The following is an 18,914-nucleotide window of genomic DNA, read 5'->3' on the forward strand; positions in this document are numbered from 1 at the left end:
CCTCTACCTGTGTGCAGACAGCTGGCCATGGGCAGGCACCAGCACCTCCAGAGCACAGACAGGCACAGCACCAGCACCTCCAGAGCAGGATTGGGCACAGCACCAGCACCTTCCAGAGCACAGACAGGCACAGCACCAGCATCTCCAGAGCAGAGACAGGCACAGCACCAGCATCTCCAGAGCAGACAGGCACAGCACCAGCACCTTCCAGAGCACAGACAGGCACAGCACCAGCACCTTCCAGAGCACAGACAGGCACAGCACCAGCATCTCCAGAGCAGACAGGCACAGCACCAGCACCTTCCAGAGCACAGACAGGCACAGCACCAGCACCTCCAGAGCAGGATCGGGCACAGCACCAGCACCCTCCTCCTCCCTCAGTGGCTGGTGTAGTTCTGCTGGCAGGAAGGCACCAGTGGGTTGTGGAGCTCTGCAGGATGTGGAGCTCTGCAGGAGCTGGGCTCACACATGCAGCCTGCCCAGGCACTGCTCCGGGCTTCTCCCTCTCCCCAGTGACTGACACCCGGACATGGGAGTCCCTGAGGCTGCAGCCCCCCTCCAGCCGCTGCAGACCCCTCCATTGCAGACACACGCTGTGTGTCTCTGCAGTAAGGCTTAGAAGATCAGACCACCCCGCAGTTTGCCTTTGGATCTCCTCAGACCCTGTGGGTAACACACAGCCATGGACACGGAGACACACAAGTAGTTCCCAGCCTATCTCCAAACCCTACAGTCTCCCCCTGAGCCCCCTGGTAGCCATAGCCCCCCCCCACCTCAGCCCTGCACCTCTCTCTGCCCTGATGGCTACTGCTGGCCGTGGCACACTCACCACACACCTATACTTGCCCTCTCCAGTTGCTGGCACCACAGGCCTGTGACTTCTCTGCCCTCACACACAAATACACAGAGGAGAGTACCCCTGACCCAGGAAAACAGATAGAAACTGTGTTCAGGCAGCAGCCAGGACAGGCCACCCAGTCACTGGATGCAGGACATGGACAGACAAAGACACTTTTATTCCCTTTTCCCCTGTTTTCTCATTTTGTTCCTCCCCAAACCACCTTGACCCCTCTCTTTCCTCACCCTTTAGTTCTTCTGCTAAACATCCCATAGTAAACCTTGTACAATCTTGTGTGAGCTGCAACAGAAGAGGTTCCAAAGCAACACAAGGACAAACTCCTTCCCTGCTGAGGTGAGGGAGCAGTGGCAGGGGCTGCCCAGATGGGCTGTGGAGGCTCCTTCTCTGCAGCCATCCCAACCCAGCTGGATGAGTCCCTGTGTGCTGCTCTAGGTGCTGCTGCTCTGGCAGGGGCTGCACTGGCTGAGCTCTGCAGGTCCCTTGAGAGTCTGTGATTCTGTAATCTTGGGGTGCTCTGTTTCCTGCTTCCCATGAGGTGTTTCACGCCCCAGGCCTGGGCACGGCTGGGATGGCAGCTCCCACTCCCTCCTCCTGCCCAGTGCCAGCTCACGGGCCAGGGACAGCCCAGATAGAGCTGGGGACTGTGTCCCCTCACTGCTATAGTGGTGCCTCTGCCTGATGCTGCCTCTCTGCACTCCTTAACGTACAACCCAACAACCAGCAAGCAACTTGCTGCTCTGTGTCCATGACCAAGGGTGTCACCGGCCAGCAGGAAAGGCCCCAAAGCTCCTGTCCCATCCTTGCACCGACCTCGGGGGATGCCAACTGCCCGGGGAGGGCCACGTTTGCCTCAGGCACCGAGCATGAGCACACCCAGGATGAGCAGAGCTCCCTGCTGGACACCTCAGCAGCTTCAGTGGATGTCCAGGCTCTCTTACGCTCTCCCTGCTGCAGGCCAGCCTGTGAGACAAGCAGCAGATGCTTGATAGAGTAATTAGCTCTGTCAGGGCAACCTAATCTGTGCTGGCCAGACAGATCCGGGAAATAATCTCCTGCAAATCTCATCCCACTTAAAGTCCTGCCCAAAGCTGTAACCAGCTGGAGGGCTGGGTGGGCTGCAGCTCCCTGGCAGCGCTCACTGCCCAAAGCTGTAACCAGCTGGAGGGCTGGGTGGGCTGCAGCTCCCTGGCAGCACTCACTGCCCAAAGCTGTAACCAGCTGGAGGGCTGGGTGGGCTGCAGCTCCCTGGCAGCACTCACTGCCCAGCGCCAGCAATGAGCAATGCTGAGTCCCTCCAATCTGCAGCTGCAGGGCCAGTGCCACGCAGGCTGTAACGCTGGGAAGGGACCCCACAGGCAGTGAGGCAGGGCAAGGGCTGTGCCCCAGGAAGGGCTGTGCCCCAGGAAGGGCTGTGTGTGTGTGCCAGGGAAGGGCTGTGTGTGCAAGGGAAGGGCTGTGTGTGCAAGGGAAGGGCTGTGTGCATGTGCAAGGGAAGGGCTGTGTGTGTGTGCCAGGGAAGGGCTGTGTGTGTGTGTAAGGGAAGGGCTGTGTGCATGTGCAAGGGAAGGGCTGTGTGTGTGTGCAAGGGAAGGGCTGTGTGTGTGTGTAAGGGAAGGGCTGTGTGTGTGTGTGCAAGGGAAGGGCTGTGTGTGTGTGCAAGGGAAGGGCTGTGTGTGTGTGCAAGGGAAGGGCTGTGTGTGTGTGCGTGAGGGAAGGGCTGTGTGTGTGTGTAAGGGAAGGGCTGTGTGTGTGTGCCAGGGAAGGGCTGTGTGTGTGTGCAAGGGAAGGGCTGTGTGTGTGTGCAAGGGAAGGGCTGTGTGTGTGTGTAAGGGAAGGGCTGTGTGTGTGTGTGTAAGGGAAGGGCTGTGTGTGTGTGCAAGGGAAGGGCTGTGTGTGTGTGCCAGGGAAGGGCTGTGTGTGTGTGTGCCAGGGAAGGGCTGTGTGTGTGTGTGCCAGGGAAGGGCTGTGTGTGTGTGCCAGGGAAGGGCTGTGTGTGTGTGCAAGGGAAGGGCTGTGTGTATGTGCAAGGGAAGGGCTGTGTGTGTGTGTAAGGGAAGGGCTGTGTGTGTGTGTGTAAGGGAAGGGCTGTGTGTGTGTGCAAGGGAAGGGCTGTGTGTGTGTGTAAGGGAAGGGCTGTGTGTGTGTGTGTAAGGGAAGGGCTGTGTGTGTGTGCAAGGGAAGGGCTGTGTGTATGTGCAAGGGAAGGGCTGTGTGTGTGTGTAAGGGAAGGGCTGTGTGTGTGTGTGCCAGGGAAGGGCTGTGTGTGTGTGCAAGGGAAGGGCTGTGTGTGTGTGTGTAAGGGAAGGGCTGTGTGTGTGTGCAAGGGAAGGGCTGTGTGTGTGTGTAAGGGAAGGGCTGTGTGTGTGCCAGGGAAGGGCTGTGTGTGTGTGCAAGGGAAGGGCTGTGTGTGTGTGTAAGGGAAGGGCTGTGTGTGTGCCAGGGAAGGGCTGTGTGTGTGTGCAAGGGAAGGGCTGTGTGTATGTGCAAGGGAAGGGCTGTGTGTGTGTGCCAGGGAAGGGCTGTGTGTGTGTGCAAGGGAAGGGCTGTGTCTGTGCAAGGGAAAGGCTGTGTGTGTGTGCCAGGGAAGGGCTGTGTGTGTGTGCAAGGGAAGGGCTGTGTGTGTGTGCAAGGGAAGGGCTGTGTGTGCAAGGGAAGGGCTGTGTGTGTAAGGGAAGGGCTCTGTGTGTGTGCAAGGGAAGGGCTGTGTGTGTGTGCCAGGGAAGGGCTGTGTGTGTGTGCCAGGGAAGGGCTGTGTGTATGTGCAAGGGAAGGGCTGTGTGTGTGTGCAAGGGAAGGGCTGTGTGTGTGTGTGTAAGGGAAGGGCTGTGTGCATGTGCAAGGGAAAGGCTGTGTGTGTGTGCAAGGGAAAGGCTGTGTGTGTGTGCAAGGGAAGGGCTGTGTGTGTGCCAGGGAAGGGCTGTGTGTGTGTGCAAGGGAAGGGCTCTGTGTGTGTGCCAGGGAAGGGCTGTGTGTGTGCCAGGGAAAGGCTGTGTGTGTGTGCCAGGGAAGGGCTGTGTGTGTGTGCCAGGGAAGGGCTGTGTGTGTGTGCAAGGGAAGGGCTGTGTGTGTGCCAGGGAAGGGCTGTATGTGTGTGTGTAAGGGAAGGGCTGTGTGTGTGCCAGGGAAAGGCTGTGTGTGTGTGCAAGGGAAGGGCTGTATGTCTGTGTGTAAGGGAAGGGCTGTGTGTGTGTGCAAGGGAAGGGCTGTGTGTGTGTGCAAGGGAAGGGCTGTGTGTGTGTGTAAGGGAAGGGCTGTGTGTGTGTGCAAGGGAAGGGCTGTGTGTGTGCCAGGGAAGGGCTGTGTGTGTGTGCAAGGGAAGGGCTGTGTGTGTGCCAGGGAAAGGCTGTGTGTGTGTGCAAGGGAAGGGCTGTATGTCTGTGTGTAAGGGAAGGGCTGTGTGTGTGCCAGGGAAGGGCTGTGTGTGTGTGCAAGGGAAGGGCTGTGTGTGTGCCAGGGAAGGGCTGTATGTGTGTGTGTAAGGGAAGGGCTCTGTGTGTGTGCAAGGGAAGGGCTCTGTGTGTGTGCCAGGGAAGGGCTGTGTGTGTGCCAGGGAAGGGCTGTGTGTGTGTGCAAGGGAAAGGCTGTGTGTGTGTGCAAGGGAAGGGCTGTGTGTGTGCAAGGGAAGGGCTGTGTGTGTGCCAGGGAAGGGCTGTGTGTGTGTGCAAGGGAAGGGCTCTGTGTGTGTGCCAGGGAAGGGCTGTGTGTGTGCCAGGGAAAGGCTGTGTGTGTGTGCCAGGGAAGGGCTGTATGTGTGTGTGTAAGGGAAGGGCTGTGTGTGTGCCAGGGAAAGGCTGTGTGTGTGTGCAAGGGAAGGGCTGTGTGTGTGTGCCAGGGAAGGGCTGTGTGTGTGTGCAAGGAAAGGGCTGTGTGTGTGTGCAAGGGAAGGGCTGTGTGTGTGTGAGGGTGGGGCTGTGTGTGTGTGCAAGGGAAGGGCTGTGTGTGCAAGGGAAGGGCTGTGTTTGTGTGCAAGGAAAGGGCTGTGTGTGTGTGCAAGGAAAGGGCTGTGTGTGTGTGCAAGGGAAGGGCTGTGTGTGTGTAAGGGAAGGGCTGTGTGTGTGTGCCAGGGAAGGGCTGTGTGTGTGCCAGGGAAGGGCTGTGTGTGTGTGCAAGGGAAAGGCTGTGTGTGTGTGCAAGGGAAGGGCTGTGTGTGTGTGCAAGGAAAGGGCTGTGTGTGTGTGCAAGGGAAAGGGCTGTGTGTGTGCCCAGGGACAGCACACGGATGCTGCAAGGGTCAGAGGCAGCGCAGCAGCCCAGACAGAGCCAGGCACAGCCCGGGGTGCAGCTGCCTCTGTTTGCAGCAGCTCCGGGGAGCTGCCACAGCCCCCCACATCCCCGGGGCAGCATCCCGGGGCACGGCTGGCGGGGCAGACCCACACTCTGGCAGCCCCTCGCCGCATCCAGGAGCCCTCCTGCAGCAAATCCCTCCGGTGAGGCTGCGGGACGGGGCTCGCGGCGTGTGAGGCTGTGTGGGGCTGTCCCCTCTGAGCCTCCTCTGCTAGACTGGCCCCCGCCGGGCCCAGCCCCCTCCCCTCTGTCCCTGCTGTCTCCCCTCACACACAGCTGCGTGCTCCCCCTGGCTCGCACGGTGCAGCTGCACGGCTCAGGCAGGCAACTGCTCGGGCTGCTGCGAGCAGAGCCGAGCTGAGCCTAGCTGAGCCGAGCTGAGCTGAGCCGAGCTGAGCCAAGCTGTGCCAAGCCTAGTGGAGGCGAGCTGTGTCAAGCCAAGCCAAACTGAGCCGAGCTGTGCCGAGCTGAGCTGAGCCGAGCTGAGCTGAGCCGAGCTGAGCCAAGCTCTGCCAAGCCTAGTGGAGCCGAGCTGTGTTGAGCTGAGCTGAGCCGAGCTGAGCCAAACTGTACCGAGCCATACCGAGCTGTGCCAAGCCAAGCCAAGTTCAGCCAAGCCAAGCTGAGCCAAGTCAGGCTGAACTGAGCTGAGCCGAAATGTGCTGAGCTAAATCCAGCTGAGCCAAGCCGAGCCGAGCCGAGCTGAGCTGAGCTGAGACACACTGCATCACAGGCACCGTAACACAGCGTATGTCCCCAGAACCAGAAGTGCCCTGGGGCTTCACAGAGGTGCTGCTGAACTGGGCAGCACGCACAGAGCAGTGCTGGTGTCCTGCAAGGGACAGGATGGAGAACTGGCCTCAGGGTGGCAGAGGAGGCCAGACAGAGGCTTGGGTGAGCCTGAGGAACATGGCTGAGGCCCGAGCCAGTGCAGGGCTGAGCGGTGCTCTGTGAATGTGAAAGATGTTGGTGAAGCACTGCAGGGACTCCTGGCTGCCTCCCTTCACCCAAAAAGAGAGCAGAGTCAAAGGTCTGCAGCAGGCACTGCCCACCTGGGCATGGGGCATCCTCACCTTTGGGCTGCACAGACGGTGCAGCTGCAAGAGCACGTCCTGCACAGCGCTGGGCAAGCTGCAGCCCTCGCCTCACCTGGGAAAGGGCCTTCACCTGCCCTGCAGCAATTCACACATCAGCCCTCTTCTCCAAGAGTGCCTCATGCTACCACAGAGACAAGAAGGACAGGGAGCTGCTGGAGAGGGTTCAGTGCAGGGCCACAGAGATGATGGAGTGGAGCAGCTCCCTTGTGATGAAAGGCTGAGGGAGCTGGGGCTCTGGAGCTTGGAGGAGCCTGAAGGGAGACCTCATTCATATTACAAAGCCATCAAGGGTGGGTGTGAGGAGGATGGAGCCAGGCTGTGCTCAGGGATGTCCAATGATAGGACAAGGGGCAACGGGGACAAGCTGGAACAGAAGAGGTTCCAAAGAAACACAAGGACAAATATCTTTCCTGTTGAGGTGAATGCTACTGGAAGGGGCTGCCCAGATGGGCTGTGGAGGCTCCTTCCCTGGAGACATCCCAACCCCAGCTGGATGAGTCCCTGTGTGCTGCTCTAGGTGCTGCTGCTCTCGCAGAGGGGTTGCACTGGCTGAGCCTTCCAGGTCCCTTCCAGCTCTTGAGATCCTGCAATGCTGTGATTCTGTGACTAGGAGGAGAGACCTTCTAGGCCTCTCTCCCCTGGCAGCTGCTGCTCAGAGCAGTCCCGGCACAGCTCTGGCGTGGGAGATGTGGCAGCCGGGGCCAGGCAGGTGGTTTTCCCATTGTCTGTCTCTTCCTGGCTTGGACTCTGCTCCACAGGAGCAGGAAAGGCGAGTAGGAGCTGCTGGAGCCAGGGCATGCATCACATCTGCACATGTGAGCAGGGCTGGACAGGACTGGGCAAGCTGAGCCAAAGCTGGGGCAGATGGGGTCACGGCAGCGCCCTCCTCAGCACCCCTGGGCAAGGGGCAGGGGCACCAGGGGCAGGGGCACCACTACCACAGCAGCTTTGCAAAACTGCTTGGACCCAGCCCCAAGAGCCCCAAGTATCAAATACCACTCGTGTGATCCTAATTAGAGCAGTTCCTACTGTGGGAACAAACGCCGGAGAGAACAAGCACAGGAAGCCGGGAGCTGCAGCTCAGCAGCTGCGGGAGCCAAGTGGCTGCCGGTGGCTGTGCCAGCTGGACTGGCCACAGGCTGCAGTGGCCACGGGCTGCACCAACCATGGGCTGCACCAGCCATGAGCTGCACCAACCATGGGCTGCACCGGCCATGAGCTGCACCGGCCACGGGCTGCACCAACTATGGGCTGCACCAACCACGGGCTGCAGCAGCCACAGTTTCTAGTGGCCACAGGCTGCACTGATCACAGGATGCACTGACCATGGGCTGCAGCAGCCACAGTTTCTAGTGGCCACAGGCTGCACCGATCACAGGATGCACTGACCATGGGCTGCAGTAGCCACAGGCTGCACTGATCACAGGATGCACTGACCACAGGCTGCACTGACCACAGGCTGCACCAGCCATGGGGTGCACTGGCCACAGGCTGCACCGATCACAGGCTGCACTGACCACGGGCTGCACTGGCCACGGGCTGCACCAGCCATGGGGTGCACTGGCCACAGGCTGCACCACTCACCTGGCAGCGGGACATGGGCATGGCTCCTGACACAAGGCACACAGCCCCCTCACGGCCTGTTCCCATGACCAAGGGACAACACTCGCTAAGCCCCTTGAGCCTCCCCCACACTCCTGTCCCCCAGTCCTCAGATTTTCTGCTGCATCCCCATCCCCTACACTCCTGAGTGACCACAGAATCACAGAATCTCAAGGGCTGGAAGGGACCTGCAAAGCTCAGCCAGTGCAGCCCCCTGCCAGAGCAGCAGCACCTAGAGCAGGGCACACAGGGACTCATCCAGCTGGGGTTGGGATGCTGCAGAGAAGGAGCCTCCACAGCCCATCTGGGCAGCCCCTGCCAGTGCTCCCTCACCTCAGCAGGGAATGAGTTTGTCCTTGTGTTGCTTTGGAACCTCTTCTGTTCTAGCTTGTCCCCATTGCCCCTTGTCCTGCCCAGGACCAGAATCCCTGTGCCCACAGCTCCCCCCGGCCCCACACACAGCGGTGGGAATGGTGGTAGGGTCAGGCAGCGGCAGCCCTGGACACGCAGGGTATGCAGTGAGGCTCTGCCACTGCCTCCATGGCTCCTGGCCCTCACTGGGCTCACGGGTGACAGCATCTCTGTGTGCAGGGCACAGCCTGGGCTGCAGCCTGCCCGCACAGCTCGCTGCCCCAGCCCCAGGCAGGCACAGGAGTGGGGCACACAGGCTGCTCAGACCTTGCAGTCACTTCCCTGCACCACAGGCTGGGTGTGAGCTGCTGGAGAGCAGCTCTGCAGTGAGAGACCTGGGAGTGCTGGTTGATAATAAACTGAATGACTAACGAGCCAGCAACATGCCCTCGTGGGCAAGCAGCCAATGGCATCCTGGGGGCATGAGGAGAGTGTGGGCAGCAGATCAAGGGAGGTTCCGCTCCTCCTCTGCTCTGCCCTGGTGAGGCCTCGTCTGGAGTACTATGTCCAGGGCTGGGCTGCCCAGCTCCAGAGAGGCCAGTGCAGGGCTGCCAAGGTGCTGAGGGGCTGCAGCATGTGTGTGAGGAGGAAAGGCTGCAGCCCTGGGGCTGCTCAGCCTGGGGAACAGAAGCCTGAGCTCAGGGGCACCTCAGCAGCACTCACAAGGGTCTGAAGGGTCCTAAAAGGTGTTGAAAGACTCAGGAGGTGCCACTTGGGTGTGTGGTGGCCAGTGGCAGGACAAGGGGGAAGGGGCAGAGGCTGGGACACAGCAAGTGCCCCTGGCCCAGGAGGTGCAAGTGCTTTGGTGCTGAGGGGAGGGAGCCCTGGCCCAGGCTGCCCAGGGAGGGTGTGGAGGCTCCTGCTCAGGAGGTTCCCAACCCCAGCTGGACACGTTCCTGTGCCCCCTGAGCCAGGGGCAGCTGCTGGAGCAGGGGCTGGGGCTGCAGCAGCTCTGCAGGGCCCTGCTAGCCCCCACTGTTCTGTGATAGGAGAAAGGGAGCTGGGGGTGCTGGTGGGCAGCAGGATAAGCATGAACCAGCAACGTGCCCTCATGGCCAAGAGGCCAGTGGCAGCCTGGGCTGGGTTAGAAGGGCTGTGGGCAGGAGGTGCAGAGAGGTTCTGCTCCCCCTCTGCTCTGCCCTGTGAGCCCACAGCTGGGATGTTGTGTCCAGTTCTGGCCCCTCAGTTGCAGAAGGACAGGGAGCTGCTGGAGAGAGCTCAGTGCAGGGCACAGAGATGCTGGAGTGGAGTCAGGCTGTTCAATGGTGTTCAAGGAGCAACTGGGTGTGTGAATGGCGCCTCCAGCCCAGGCTCCACGCTCAGGTCCTCCACGGCTCGGGGCCGGGCCGTTCCGTTCCATTCCGGGCGCTGGAGCCCTCCCGAGTGGTGCGGGGTCGTTCCGTGCCGTGCCGTGCCGTGCCGTGCCGTGCCGTGCCGTTCCGTTCCGTGCCGTGCCGTGCCGTTCCGTGCCGTTCCGTTCCGTGCCGTGCCATGCCGTGCCGTTCCGTTCCGTGCCGTTCCGTTCCATTCCGTTCCGTTCCATTCCGAGCGCTGGAGCCCTCCCGGGCGGTGCGGGGCCGTTCCGTGCCGTGCCGTGCCGTGCCGTTCCGTTCTGTTCCGTGCCGTTCCGTGCCGTTCCGTGCCGTGCCGTGCCGTGCCGTGCCGTTCCGTTCTGTTCCGTGCCGTTCCGCGCCGTTCCGTTCCGGGCGTTGGTGCCAGCGGCGGCCGCCCCGGCCTCGGCACGTGACGGCGAGTCACGCGCCCCGATCACGTGGCAGGGAGGCGGTGGCGGGATGGCGCGCGGGTAACGCGGGGTGACACCGGGGGGTGACACCGGGGGGTGACACTGGGGTGGGATTAACACCGGGGGGGGTGTGACACCGCGGTGGGAGTGACACCGGGAGGGTGACACCGGGGAGTGACTCCGGGGGTTAACGGGGGCTCGGCGGGCAGCGGGCAGCGGGCAGGGTTCGGGTTCGCCCCGGCGCGGGCGCTGCCGCCGCCGCCCGGTCCCCGCTGAGCCGCCGTTGCAGGTGCGGGGCTGTCCCCGCCGCGCTGGTGCTGTGCGCGGCCGCCTGGAGCTGTGCCGCGGGGCTGGCCCTGGAGCGCGACCAGCCGTTCCGGTAGGTGCCGGGGCCGCTGCGGGACGGGACGGGACGGGACGGGACGGGGCTGCGGCGGCCGCCCCCCGCTCACGGCCGCCCCCCCGCCCGCCGCAGCGCGCCCCCGGGATGGACCCACGGCGGCCGCGTGGACGCGGGACACGAGCTGTGGCTGACCTTCGCCATCCGGCAGCGAGGCGTGGGACGCCTCGCCCGCCTCGTCGATGCCGTCTCTGACCCGCTCTCGCCAGCCTACGGTAAGGCCGGCGTGCCTGAGCCCTGCCCGCCCCCCGGGACCTGCCCCGCTGACCCGCTGCGTGCCCTGCAGGCAAGTACCTGTCCCTGGAGCAGCTGCGGGACCTTGTCCAGCCGTCCCCAGCCACGTTCATGGCGGTGCTGAAGTGGCTGCAGGGCCACGGGGTCCACAAGTGCCAGAGCGTCACCACCCTTGACTTCCTGGAGTGCCACATGCCAGCCAGGTGAGCCTGGGGGCCTAGCTATGGGGAGCCTGGGGGGCTGAGCTATGGGGAGCCTGGGGGGCTGAGCTATGGGGAGCCTGGGAGGCTGAGCTGGGGTGAGCCTGGGGAGATGAGCATGGGGGGCTGAGCTGGGGGGCTGAGCCCAGGTGAGCCCGGGGACCTGAGCTGGGGTGAGCCCAGGGGGATGAGCCCTGCTGTGGTAGCCGTGCTGGTCCTGCAAAGACAGGAGAAGCCAGACCCTGCCTCTGCCTGCTGCAGCTTCCCCTTCCCCGGGCTCTGGGGCGTCTGGGTGACCCAGGGCTGAGCCACATTTCTGCTGGGGCTTGAGGGCTCTGCAGTTGCGCTGGCTGGCTGCACACCGGGTCCTGGTGCCAGGGGCGTGTTGCAAGGCTGTGTGTCCATTAGGTGCTTGGGCCATCCCTGCACATCCTCCTGCTTTCCATGGGGCCTCAGAGTCCCTGCTGGGGGGCTGGGGGTGGCACTGCAGGGGACCTCACAGCGTCAGAGCTTTGGTCAGTTTGGTGAGGGGAGGCAGTTGAGTATGGAAGGAGCTCATTGCTTTACGAGCTCAGCTGTGCTGGTGGGAAGTGGAGCTGGTCTCTGACCTGTCCCAGCAGCAAGGGGGGTGGCAGGGCTGCATGGGGCAGGGCAGAGCAGCTGCTGACACTGTCCCTGTGCTGCAGCACGGCCGAGAGCCTCCTGCCAGGGGCCGAGTTCCACCGGTACGTGAAGGGCCAGCGCAGCGTCGTGCGCTCGCCGCTGCCCTACACCGTCCCTGAGGAGCTGGTGCAGCACATCGACTTCGGTACGTTGGACATGACAGCTGAGGCTGCCCAGAGGATCCGGGGGGTGGAGGGGAGTGAGGCACAGAGCAGCCAGGACCGGCCATCTGGGTGTCCTAGAGCACAGCGACGGCCCTCCAGCCACAGCCACGGCTGCCCCAGGACCCCGAGGAGCTTCATGCACAGGGGTGTAGGTGCCCCATCCCTAGAAGCGTTCAAGGTCAGGCTGAGGGGGACTCTGAGCAGCCCCATTAGTTGGACATGTCCCTCCCTGTGGCAGGGAGTTGGGACTAGATGGCCTCTAAAGGTCCCTTCCAACCCAAACCAGTCTGTGGCTTTATGGTGTGGACAGACAGCAGCCAAAGGATTGGTTACTGGGGGCCTGGGTGCTCGGTGCAGGGAGCTCAGGTGCAGCCTGTCTCTGGACATGCAGCTGCTTCTGGGGTGGAAAAACTCCCTCCTGTGAGTCCCTTTGGTGTGGGCTCCTGCTGCTGGTGCCCAGGGAGAGCAGAGGGGTGGGCTGGCCGTGGAGAAACCGAGCTGTGCTGCCTGTGAGGGCTGGTGCGGAGGCCAAGGGAGCACTTCCCAGTCTCCTGTGCTGTGCTGGGGGTAGGAGGTGCAGGGCATGGGCTGCCCTCAGTGAGGGCAGGGGAGGGACTGTCCTCCTGGAGGCTGGGCCCCAGCAGCTGCTCCTTCCCCTGCTCGTCTGCACACCAGTGGGGGGTCTGCACCGCTTCCCTGCCGAGAGGAAGGTGGTCAGCAGGGCCTGGGCCAAGAAGGAGATGGAGCCGAGGCAGCAGCACAGAGGCAAAGCAGCTTTCCACCTGGGTGTGACACCATCCATCATCCGCAAGAGATACAACATGACGGGGGCAGACGTGGGGCTGCAGCCCAACAACAGCCAGGCCTGCGCTCAGGTACCGGGGAGGGCAGCCTGGGGCAGGGCAGCAGGGCTGGGGCACCCAGGCACTGAGGAGAGCAGCCTGGGGCAGGGCAGCGGGGCTGGGGCACCCAGGCACTGAGGAGAGCAGCCTGGGGCAGGGCAGTGGGGCTGGGGCACCCAGGCAATGCAGAGAGCAGCCTGGGGCAGGGCAGTGGGGCTGGGGCACCCAGGCAATGAGGAGAGCAGCCTGGGGCAGGGCAGTGGGGCTGGGGCACCCAGGCACTGGGGTCTCACCAGCACCTCGGGGCTCTGCTGTTCCTGGGCCACATCCCACAGCTGCTGGTGGGACGTGCTGCTGGGCCAGTGTGTCCTGTGCTGGGCCAGTGTGTCACATGCTGGGTCAGCTTTTTTAAGTCAGGAGGAAACCTTGGTTTGTCAAGAGGAAGCGAGAGCCAACGTGTCCCGTCCTTGTGCCCCCAGTTCCTGGAGCAGTTCTTCCACCAGGCCGACGTGGCCGAGTTCATGCGGCTCTTCGGCAGCAGCTTCACACACCGCTCCCAGGTTGACCGAGTGGTCGGGCACCAGGGCACGGGCACGGCCGGGCTGGAGGCCAGTCTGGACGTGGAATACATCATGAGCACCGGTGCCAACATCTCCACGTGGGTCTTCAGCAACCCAGGTACAGACCCCGCTCCAGGGCTGCCCTGTGGCTGCTTCCAGGCATCCCCAGCTCGTGGCCACCGACACGCCTGCTGTGTGCAGGGATGGCTGTGCTGAGGCTGCCCGGGCTCTGGGGGCGGGGGAGCGCCTGTAGGGGCCTGCACAGGCGTGGGAATGGCCCAGGATGCTTTCCCAGCCACAGCAGGGATGTCCCCCGGGGCCTTGCCAGCTCGGGGCTGGTGCTGGTTGCCAGCAGGTCATGGGGAAATATCTTCTGTTGGCTGGTGCTTTGGAACCTGTGTGAGCTCTGGGCACCAGGAGGGAGCACCCACACCTCCACACCTCAGCTACACGCTGTCACTGCCCCTCTCCACTGCCTGGAGCAGAGCACAACGCCTGTGCCTTGTTGTTCCTCCTGCTGCTTTGGGCTGGTCTCTGGCCCATGAACCTGGCAGCAGAGTGGGTGAAGGAGAGTAAGGCAATTTGAGAAAACAGGGTTGTGAAACAGCCTGCACAAACATGGCTGTGATGCTGTAACCTGTCCCAGATCAGGAACTGGCTGAACAGGAGCCAGGGTGCCCTTGGGGCTCGCAGCTCTGCCCACCGGATGGTGAAGGCAGGCACAGCCCTGAATTAACTCCCACCCCTGTGCAGTTGTGCTGAGGTCACGGGGAAAGGCAGCAAACAGGACTAAACGTCAGCAGCTGAGGACAAGGGATGGCTGGGGCTCCCCTGCCCCATGGAGAGTGATGAGGGGCAAGAGGTGACCTTGGCAGATGGAGCGGGCATCAGGTGGCTCTGGACTTGCTGTCAGGAGCAGAAGGGCCTCTGGAGGGCTCATGGCTATCTGCAAGCCCAGGGTGGCTGCAGCCCTGCAACGCTCTCAGGAGTGGCTGAGGGTAGACCCCCTGCTCTGGGATCCAGGGCAGCCCTTGGCCAGACCCGCTGGCAGCGCCTGAGCCAGGTGCCACCCACCATGGCAGTCCCCAAGCCCGGCTGTGCCACCAGCCAGAGCTCCAAACCAGCCGTGCCAGGGCTCTGCTCTGTGGGGCAGGAGCTGGGGGCCCTTCAGCTCTGGTGCTGGTGGTGCTGGTGTGGCCCCCTCCCCAATTTCCCTCCAGCCTGTGGCCCCAGCAGCCGCTGAAGCCGCCCCTGTTCCGTCCCTGCAGGGAGGCACGAGAGCCAGGAGCCCTTCCTGGCCTGGCTGCTGCTGCTCAGCAACATGTCATCCGTGCCCTGGGTGCACTCGGTGAGCTACGGGGATGACGAGGACAGCCTGTCCGTGGCCTACATGCAGCGTGTGAACACCGAGTTCATGAAGGCAGCGGCCCGGGGCCTCACCATCCTGTTTGCCTCAGGTGTGTGTGGGCACGGGGCAGCCCCGGGATGGGGAGGGGATGGGAGCGGGGCAGAGCCCTGCCCCGGTGACCCCGGCCGGGTTGGTGGATGTGGGGCTCCGGCTGCTGCCAGGCTGCCCCTTCCGTCTCTGTCGGCAGGTGACGACGGGGCCGGCTGCAGGAGGGTGTCCGGGGGGAACCACACGTTCCGTCCCAGCTTCCCAGCCTCCAGGTAGATGGGGGGAGGTGACTCCGTGTCCCTGGAGACGGGAGCGCTGGCGGCTGCAGCTCGGAGCCCCGGCCCGAGCCCAGCCGCTGCCTCCAGCAGGAGCTGCGTGCTTTGGGACCCCCGAGGGTCAGCCCTTGGAGCTGGGGGGGGACACCTCGGGCTGGCATGTGGGGGGCCTCTGAGGACCCCCCATAGCACATATCTGTGCCCCCAGCCCCTACGTCACCACTGTGGGTGGGACGGCCTTCAAGAACCCCTTCCTGGTGACCGCCGAGGTGACGGATTACATCAGCGGGGGCGGCTTCAGCAACGTCTTCCCCAGGCCCAGCTACCAGGTGGGACAGGACAGGGAGGGAGGGCAGGGGCTGGGGGTGTAGGACAGGACAGGGAGGGAGGGCAGGGGCTGGGGGTGTGGGACAGGACAGGGAGGGAGGGCAGGGGCTGGGGGTGTAGGACAGGACAGGGAGGGAGGGCAGGGGCCAAGGGGTGTGGGACAGGACAGGAAGGGAGGGCAGGGGCTGGAGGTGTGGGACAGGACAGGGAGGGAGGGCAGGGGCTGGGGGTGGTGGGACAGGACAGGGAGGGAGGGCAGGGGCTGGAGGTGTGGGACAGGACAGGGAGGGAGGGCAGGGGCTGGGGCTGTGGGACAGGACAGGGAGGGAGGGCGGGGGCCAGGGGGTGTGGGACAGGACAGGGAGGGAGGGCAGGGGCTGGGGCTGTGGGACAGGACAGGGAGGGAGGGCAGGGACCGGGGGCTGTGGGACAGGACAGGGAGGGAGGGCAGGGGCCAGGCAGGGGCTGGCTGCCGAGCATCCTCACCTCGTCCTTCCCCCAGGCTGCTGCTGTTGGGCGTTTCCTGCGCTCGGCCTCGAAGCTGCCCCCCAGTTCCTACTACAACAGCAGCGGCCGAGCCTACCCTGACCTGGCCGCCCTGTCCGACAACTACTGGGTGGTGACGAACCGCATCCCGCTGCCCTGGGTGTCGGGCACCTCGGTAAGGAGGCGGCCCGCGGCCGGCCCGCGGGGGTGGGCTGCGGGGTGCTCAGGGGGTGTCTCCCTCCGGCAGGCCTCCACGCCCGTGGTGGGGGGGATGCTGGCGCTCGTCAACGACCTGCGGCTGCAGCGGGGGCTCCCGACGCTGGGCTTCCTCAACCCCGTGCTCTACCAGCTGCAGGAGCAGGGACACGGCGCTGCGCTGTTCGACGTGAGCTGGGCAGGGGCGGGAGGGCCGCTTGGGCTGGCGGGGGGCAGCGGGCCGGGCAGGGGGCTGCGCCCGGGAGTCCCCTCGGCCACCCCTCGCGCTGATGGGGCGGGGCGGGGGGGGATGTCCCGGGGGTCCCCGGGGTTGCGCCCCCGGCGGCTCCCGCCCCGCGGCGGGGTTGGGGGGCGGTCCCGTCGGGCCGCGCCGAGCCGCGCCGTGTGTGTCCCCGCAGGTCACGGAGGGCTGTCACCTGTCCTGCCTGGACGGCACGGTGCAGGGCCGCGGCTTCTGCGCGGGCCCGTCGTGGGACCCGGTCACGGGCTGGGGCAGCCCCGACTTCCCGCGGCTGCTGCGCGCGCTGCTGCCGCCCTGACGCCGCCGGGGGGCGCGCGGCCAATAAAGCGCGCGGCTCCGCCCAGCGCCGCGAGTCCGTTTTGTGCCGCCGGGGGGCGCGCTGGGGCGCGGCGGCGCCGATGGGGCGCGGCGGGGCCAATGGGGCGCGGCGGCGCGCGCAGGCGCGGTGGAGGCGGCGCCCCCCCCCCCCCCCCCCCCCCCCCCCCGGTGTGCGCGGCCGCGCGCGATGAGCGGCAGCGCCGAGCCCGAGCCCGGCCCCGCGGCCCCGGGTGCGCCCGCGCCGCCCGCCGCCGACAGCAAGCACAGCCCCGCCGGCCTGGGCTCCGGCCTGGGCGCCGGGCTGCCCGGGGCGCCGCCGGCAGCGGCGGGCGGCGCGGCGCGGGGAGCCGAGGGCGGCGCGGCCGGCGGCAGAGGGCCCGGTGAGCGGGGGCGGGGGCCGGGCCGGGGCGGCGGGCGGCGGGCGGGGGGCGGCGGGGCGGGGGCCGGGTCCCGGCGGCGGCCGCTGAGCGCCTGTGCCCGCAGCGCCCGTGTCGGCCGCCGCTCCCGCGGAGGGGACCGTTTCCAACGGCGTGTACGTGCCGGCCAGCGCGGCCAACGGCGACGTGAAGCCCGTGGTGTCCAGCACGCCGCTGGTCGACTTCCTGATGCAGCTGGAGGACTACACACCCACGATCCCCGACGCCGTGACGGGCTATTACCTCAACAGGGCCGGCTTCGAGGCCTCTGACCCGCGCATGTAAGTGGCGGCCGGCGGGGCCGCGCGGGGCGCCGGTGCCGAGCCCTGTGCCCCGTCCGAACGATTCGTTTCTCCGCGGGGCAGCATCCGTCTGATCTCTCTGGCCGCGCAGAAGTTCATCTCCGACATCGCCAACGACGCGCTGCAGCACTGCAAGATGAAAGGAACGGCCTCGGGCAGCTCCCGCAACAAGAGCAAGGTGAGGGAGGGGAGGGGAAGAGCCTGGCCGGGGGCGCAGTGCGCGAGGGAGGGGGCTGTGCACAGCCTCGGACCCCTGGCCACGCTGGGCGACACAGTGGGGCTGTGCTGGGCGACACCGTGGGGCTGTGCTGGGTGACACCGTGATGCTGTGCTGGGTGACACCGTGGGGCTGTGCTGGGTGACACCGTGGGGCTGTGCTGGGTGACACCGTGATGCTGTGCTGGGCGACACTGTGGGGTTGTGCTGGGCGACACCGTGGGGCTGTGCTGGGTGACACCGTGGGGCTGTGCTGGGCGACACCGTGGGGCTGTGCTGGGCGACACCGTGGGGCTGTGCTGGGTGACACCGTGATGCTGTGCTGGGTGACACCGTGGGGCTGTGCTGGGTGACACCGTGGGGCTGTGCTGGGTGACACCGTGATGCTGTGCTGGGCGACACTGTGGGGTTGTGCTGGGCGACACCGTGGGGCTGTGCTGGGCGACACCGTGGGGCTGTGCTGGGCGACACCGTGGGGCTGTGCTGGGCGACACAGTGGGGTTGTGCTGGGTGACACCGTGGGGCTGTGCTGGGCGACACCGTGGGGCTGTGCTGGGTGACACCGTGGGGCTGTGCTGGGTGACACCGTGGGGCTGTGCTGGGTGACACCGTGGGGCTGTGCTGGGCGACACCGTGGGGCTGTGCTGGGTGACACCGTGGGACTGTGCTGGGTGACACCGTGGGACTGTGCTGGGTGACACAATGGGGCTGTGCTGGGTGACACCGTGGGGCTGTGCTGGGTGACACTGTGGGACCGTGCTGGGCGACACCGTGGGGCTGAGCCAGTGGGAGGGACGCTGAGGGGGGCAAGGTGGGTGCTGGGATGAGGGGATGTCACTTTGGGGGCTTCACAGGAGCAGGTGAGAAGGCCACGGGATGGAGCCTCCTGCACCTGCCACCTCCCTCTGACAGCCACACACACAGCAGGGATGCGGAATGGGAAAGGGGACAGGGAGCAGCAGGGGGGACAAGGAGCAGAGGGCACAGGGAGCAGCACGGCTCTGGGTCTGGGAATTCCCCTGTTTGTGGTTCAGGGCCTCTCGAGTGCAGGCAGGGAGCAGTGCTCAGTGTGTGTGTGTGTGTGTCAGGGCAGTTTGTGCTGCAGGCAGGGAGCAGTGCCCAGTGTGTGTGTGTGTGTGTGTGTCAGGGCAGTTTGTGCTGCAGGCAGGGAGCAGTGCTCAGTGTGTGTGTGTCAGGGCAGCAGAGGGCACGGAGCAATGTGGTGCTCAGGGGCTGGTTAATGCTCAAAAAGCTGACCTGCAGCACAGATGTGTCCCCACAGCCTGCAGGGAAAAGCCCTGAACCCACAGGGGTGTGAGGGACACTGGCAGCTCGTCCTCCTGCGACTGACAGCACTGCTTGTCCCTCCAGGATAAGAAGTACACGCTGACCATGGAGGATCTGACTCCAGCGCTTGCAGAGTACGGCATCAACGTGAAAAAGCCACATTACTTCACATAGAGACCGAGGGGTGGTCACTGGGAACTGTTTTAGGGTCACTTCTGTGCCATTAAACAGCTGGGTAGGGGTTTTTGTGGAAAGGCACCTTGTGTCCTGCCCCTGTGCCAGCACCCTGCCTGCAAAGCGTCTGCCTGATGAGCTGCTCCTGCCCTGGCCTCTGCTCTTGCTACTCTGACACCAGTTGGGCCGGTGCCTCTGAG

General features: G+C 64.8%; 2 protein-coding genes across 2 annotated transcripts; both read left to right on the forward strand.

Annotated features, from left to right (window-relative positions):
* Positions 1–10,018: 10,018 nt before the first annotated feature.
* Positions 10,019–16,344, forward strand: TPP1 (tripeptidyl peptidase 1). Its single transcript, XM_061989832.1, has 13 exons — positions 10,019–10,057; positions 10,287–10,376; positions 10,473–10,612; positions 10,684–10,834; positions 11,518–11,639; positions 12,334–12,533; positions 12,980–13,178; positions 14,329–14,517; positions 14,656–14,728; positions 14,940–15,060; positions 15,561–15,719; positions 15,792–15,929; positions 16,159–16,344. The coding sequence occupies exons 1-13, from the start codon at positions 10,047–10,049 to the stop codon at positions 16,297–16,299; spliced, it is 1,734 nt and encodes a 577-aa protein (XP_061845816.1). The 5' UTR covers positions 10,019–10,046; the 3' UTR covers positions 16,300–16,344.
* A 156-nt stretch (positions 16,345–16,500) lies between these two features.
* Positions 16,501–18,837, forward strand: TAF10 (TATA-box binding protein associated factor 10). Its single transcript, XM_061989873.1, has 4 exons — positions 16,501–16,699; positions 16,803–17,016; positions 17,101–17,215; positions 18,625–18,837. Exons 1-4 carry the CDS (start codon positions 16,507–16,509, stop codon positions 18,712–18,714), a joined length of 612 nt encoding a protein of 203 aa, XP_061845857.1. The 5' UTR covers positions 16,501–16,506; the 3' UTR covers positions 18,715–18,837.
* The last annotated feature ends 77 nt before the right edge of the window (positions 18,838–18,914 follow it).

Source organism: Colius striatus, chromosome 1 (genome assembly GCF_028858725.1).
Source record: "Colius striatus isolate bColStr4 chromosome 1, bColStr4.1.hap1, whole genome shotgun sequence".
Classification (NCBI taxonomy): Eukaryota; Metazoa; Chordata; class Aves; order Coliiformes; family Coliidae; genus Colius; species Colius striatus.

What these genes read in the sequence shown, in the direction of transcription:
- TPP1 (XM_061989832.1), top strand. An exon ending in GTGGGTCTTCAGCAACCCAG is followed by an intron (nt 13,179 to 14,328) that starts GTACAGACCCCG and finishes CCGTCCCTGCAG; the next exon opens with GGAGGCACGAGAGCCAGGAG. An exon ending in TCCCCAGGCCCAGCTACCAG is followed by an intron (nt 15,061 to 15,560) that starts GTGGGACAGGAC and finishes TCCTTCCCCCAG; the next exon opens with GCTGCTGCTGTTGGGCGTTT.
- TAF10 (XM_061989873.1), top strand. Translation starts at nt 16,507, where the DNA reads ATGAGCGGCAGCGCCGAGCCCGAGCCCGGCCCCGCGGCCCCGGGTGCG. An exon ending in GGCCGGCGGCAGAGGGCCCG is followed by an intron (nt 16,700 to 16,802) that starts GTGAGCGGGGGC and finishes CTGTGCCCGCAG; the next exon opens with CGCCCGTGTCGGCCGCCGCT. An exon ending in GCTCCCGCAACAAGAGCAAG is followed by an intron (nt 17,216 to 18,624) that starts GTGAGGGAGGGG and finishes TTGTCCCTCCAG; the next exon opens with GATAAGAAGTACACGCTGAC.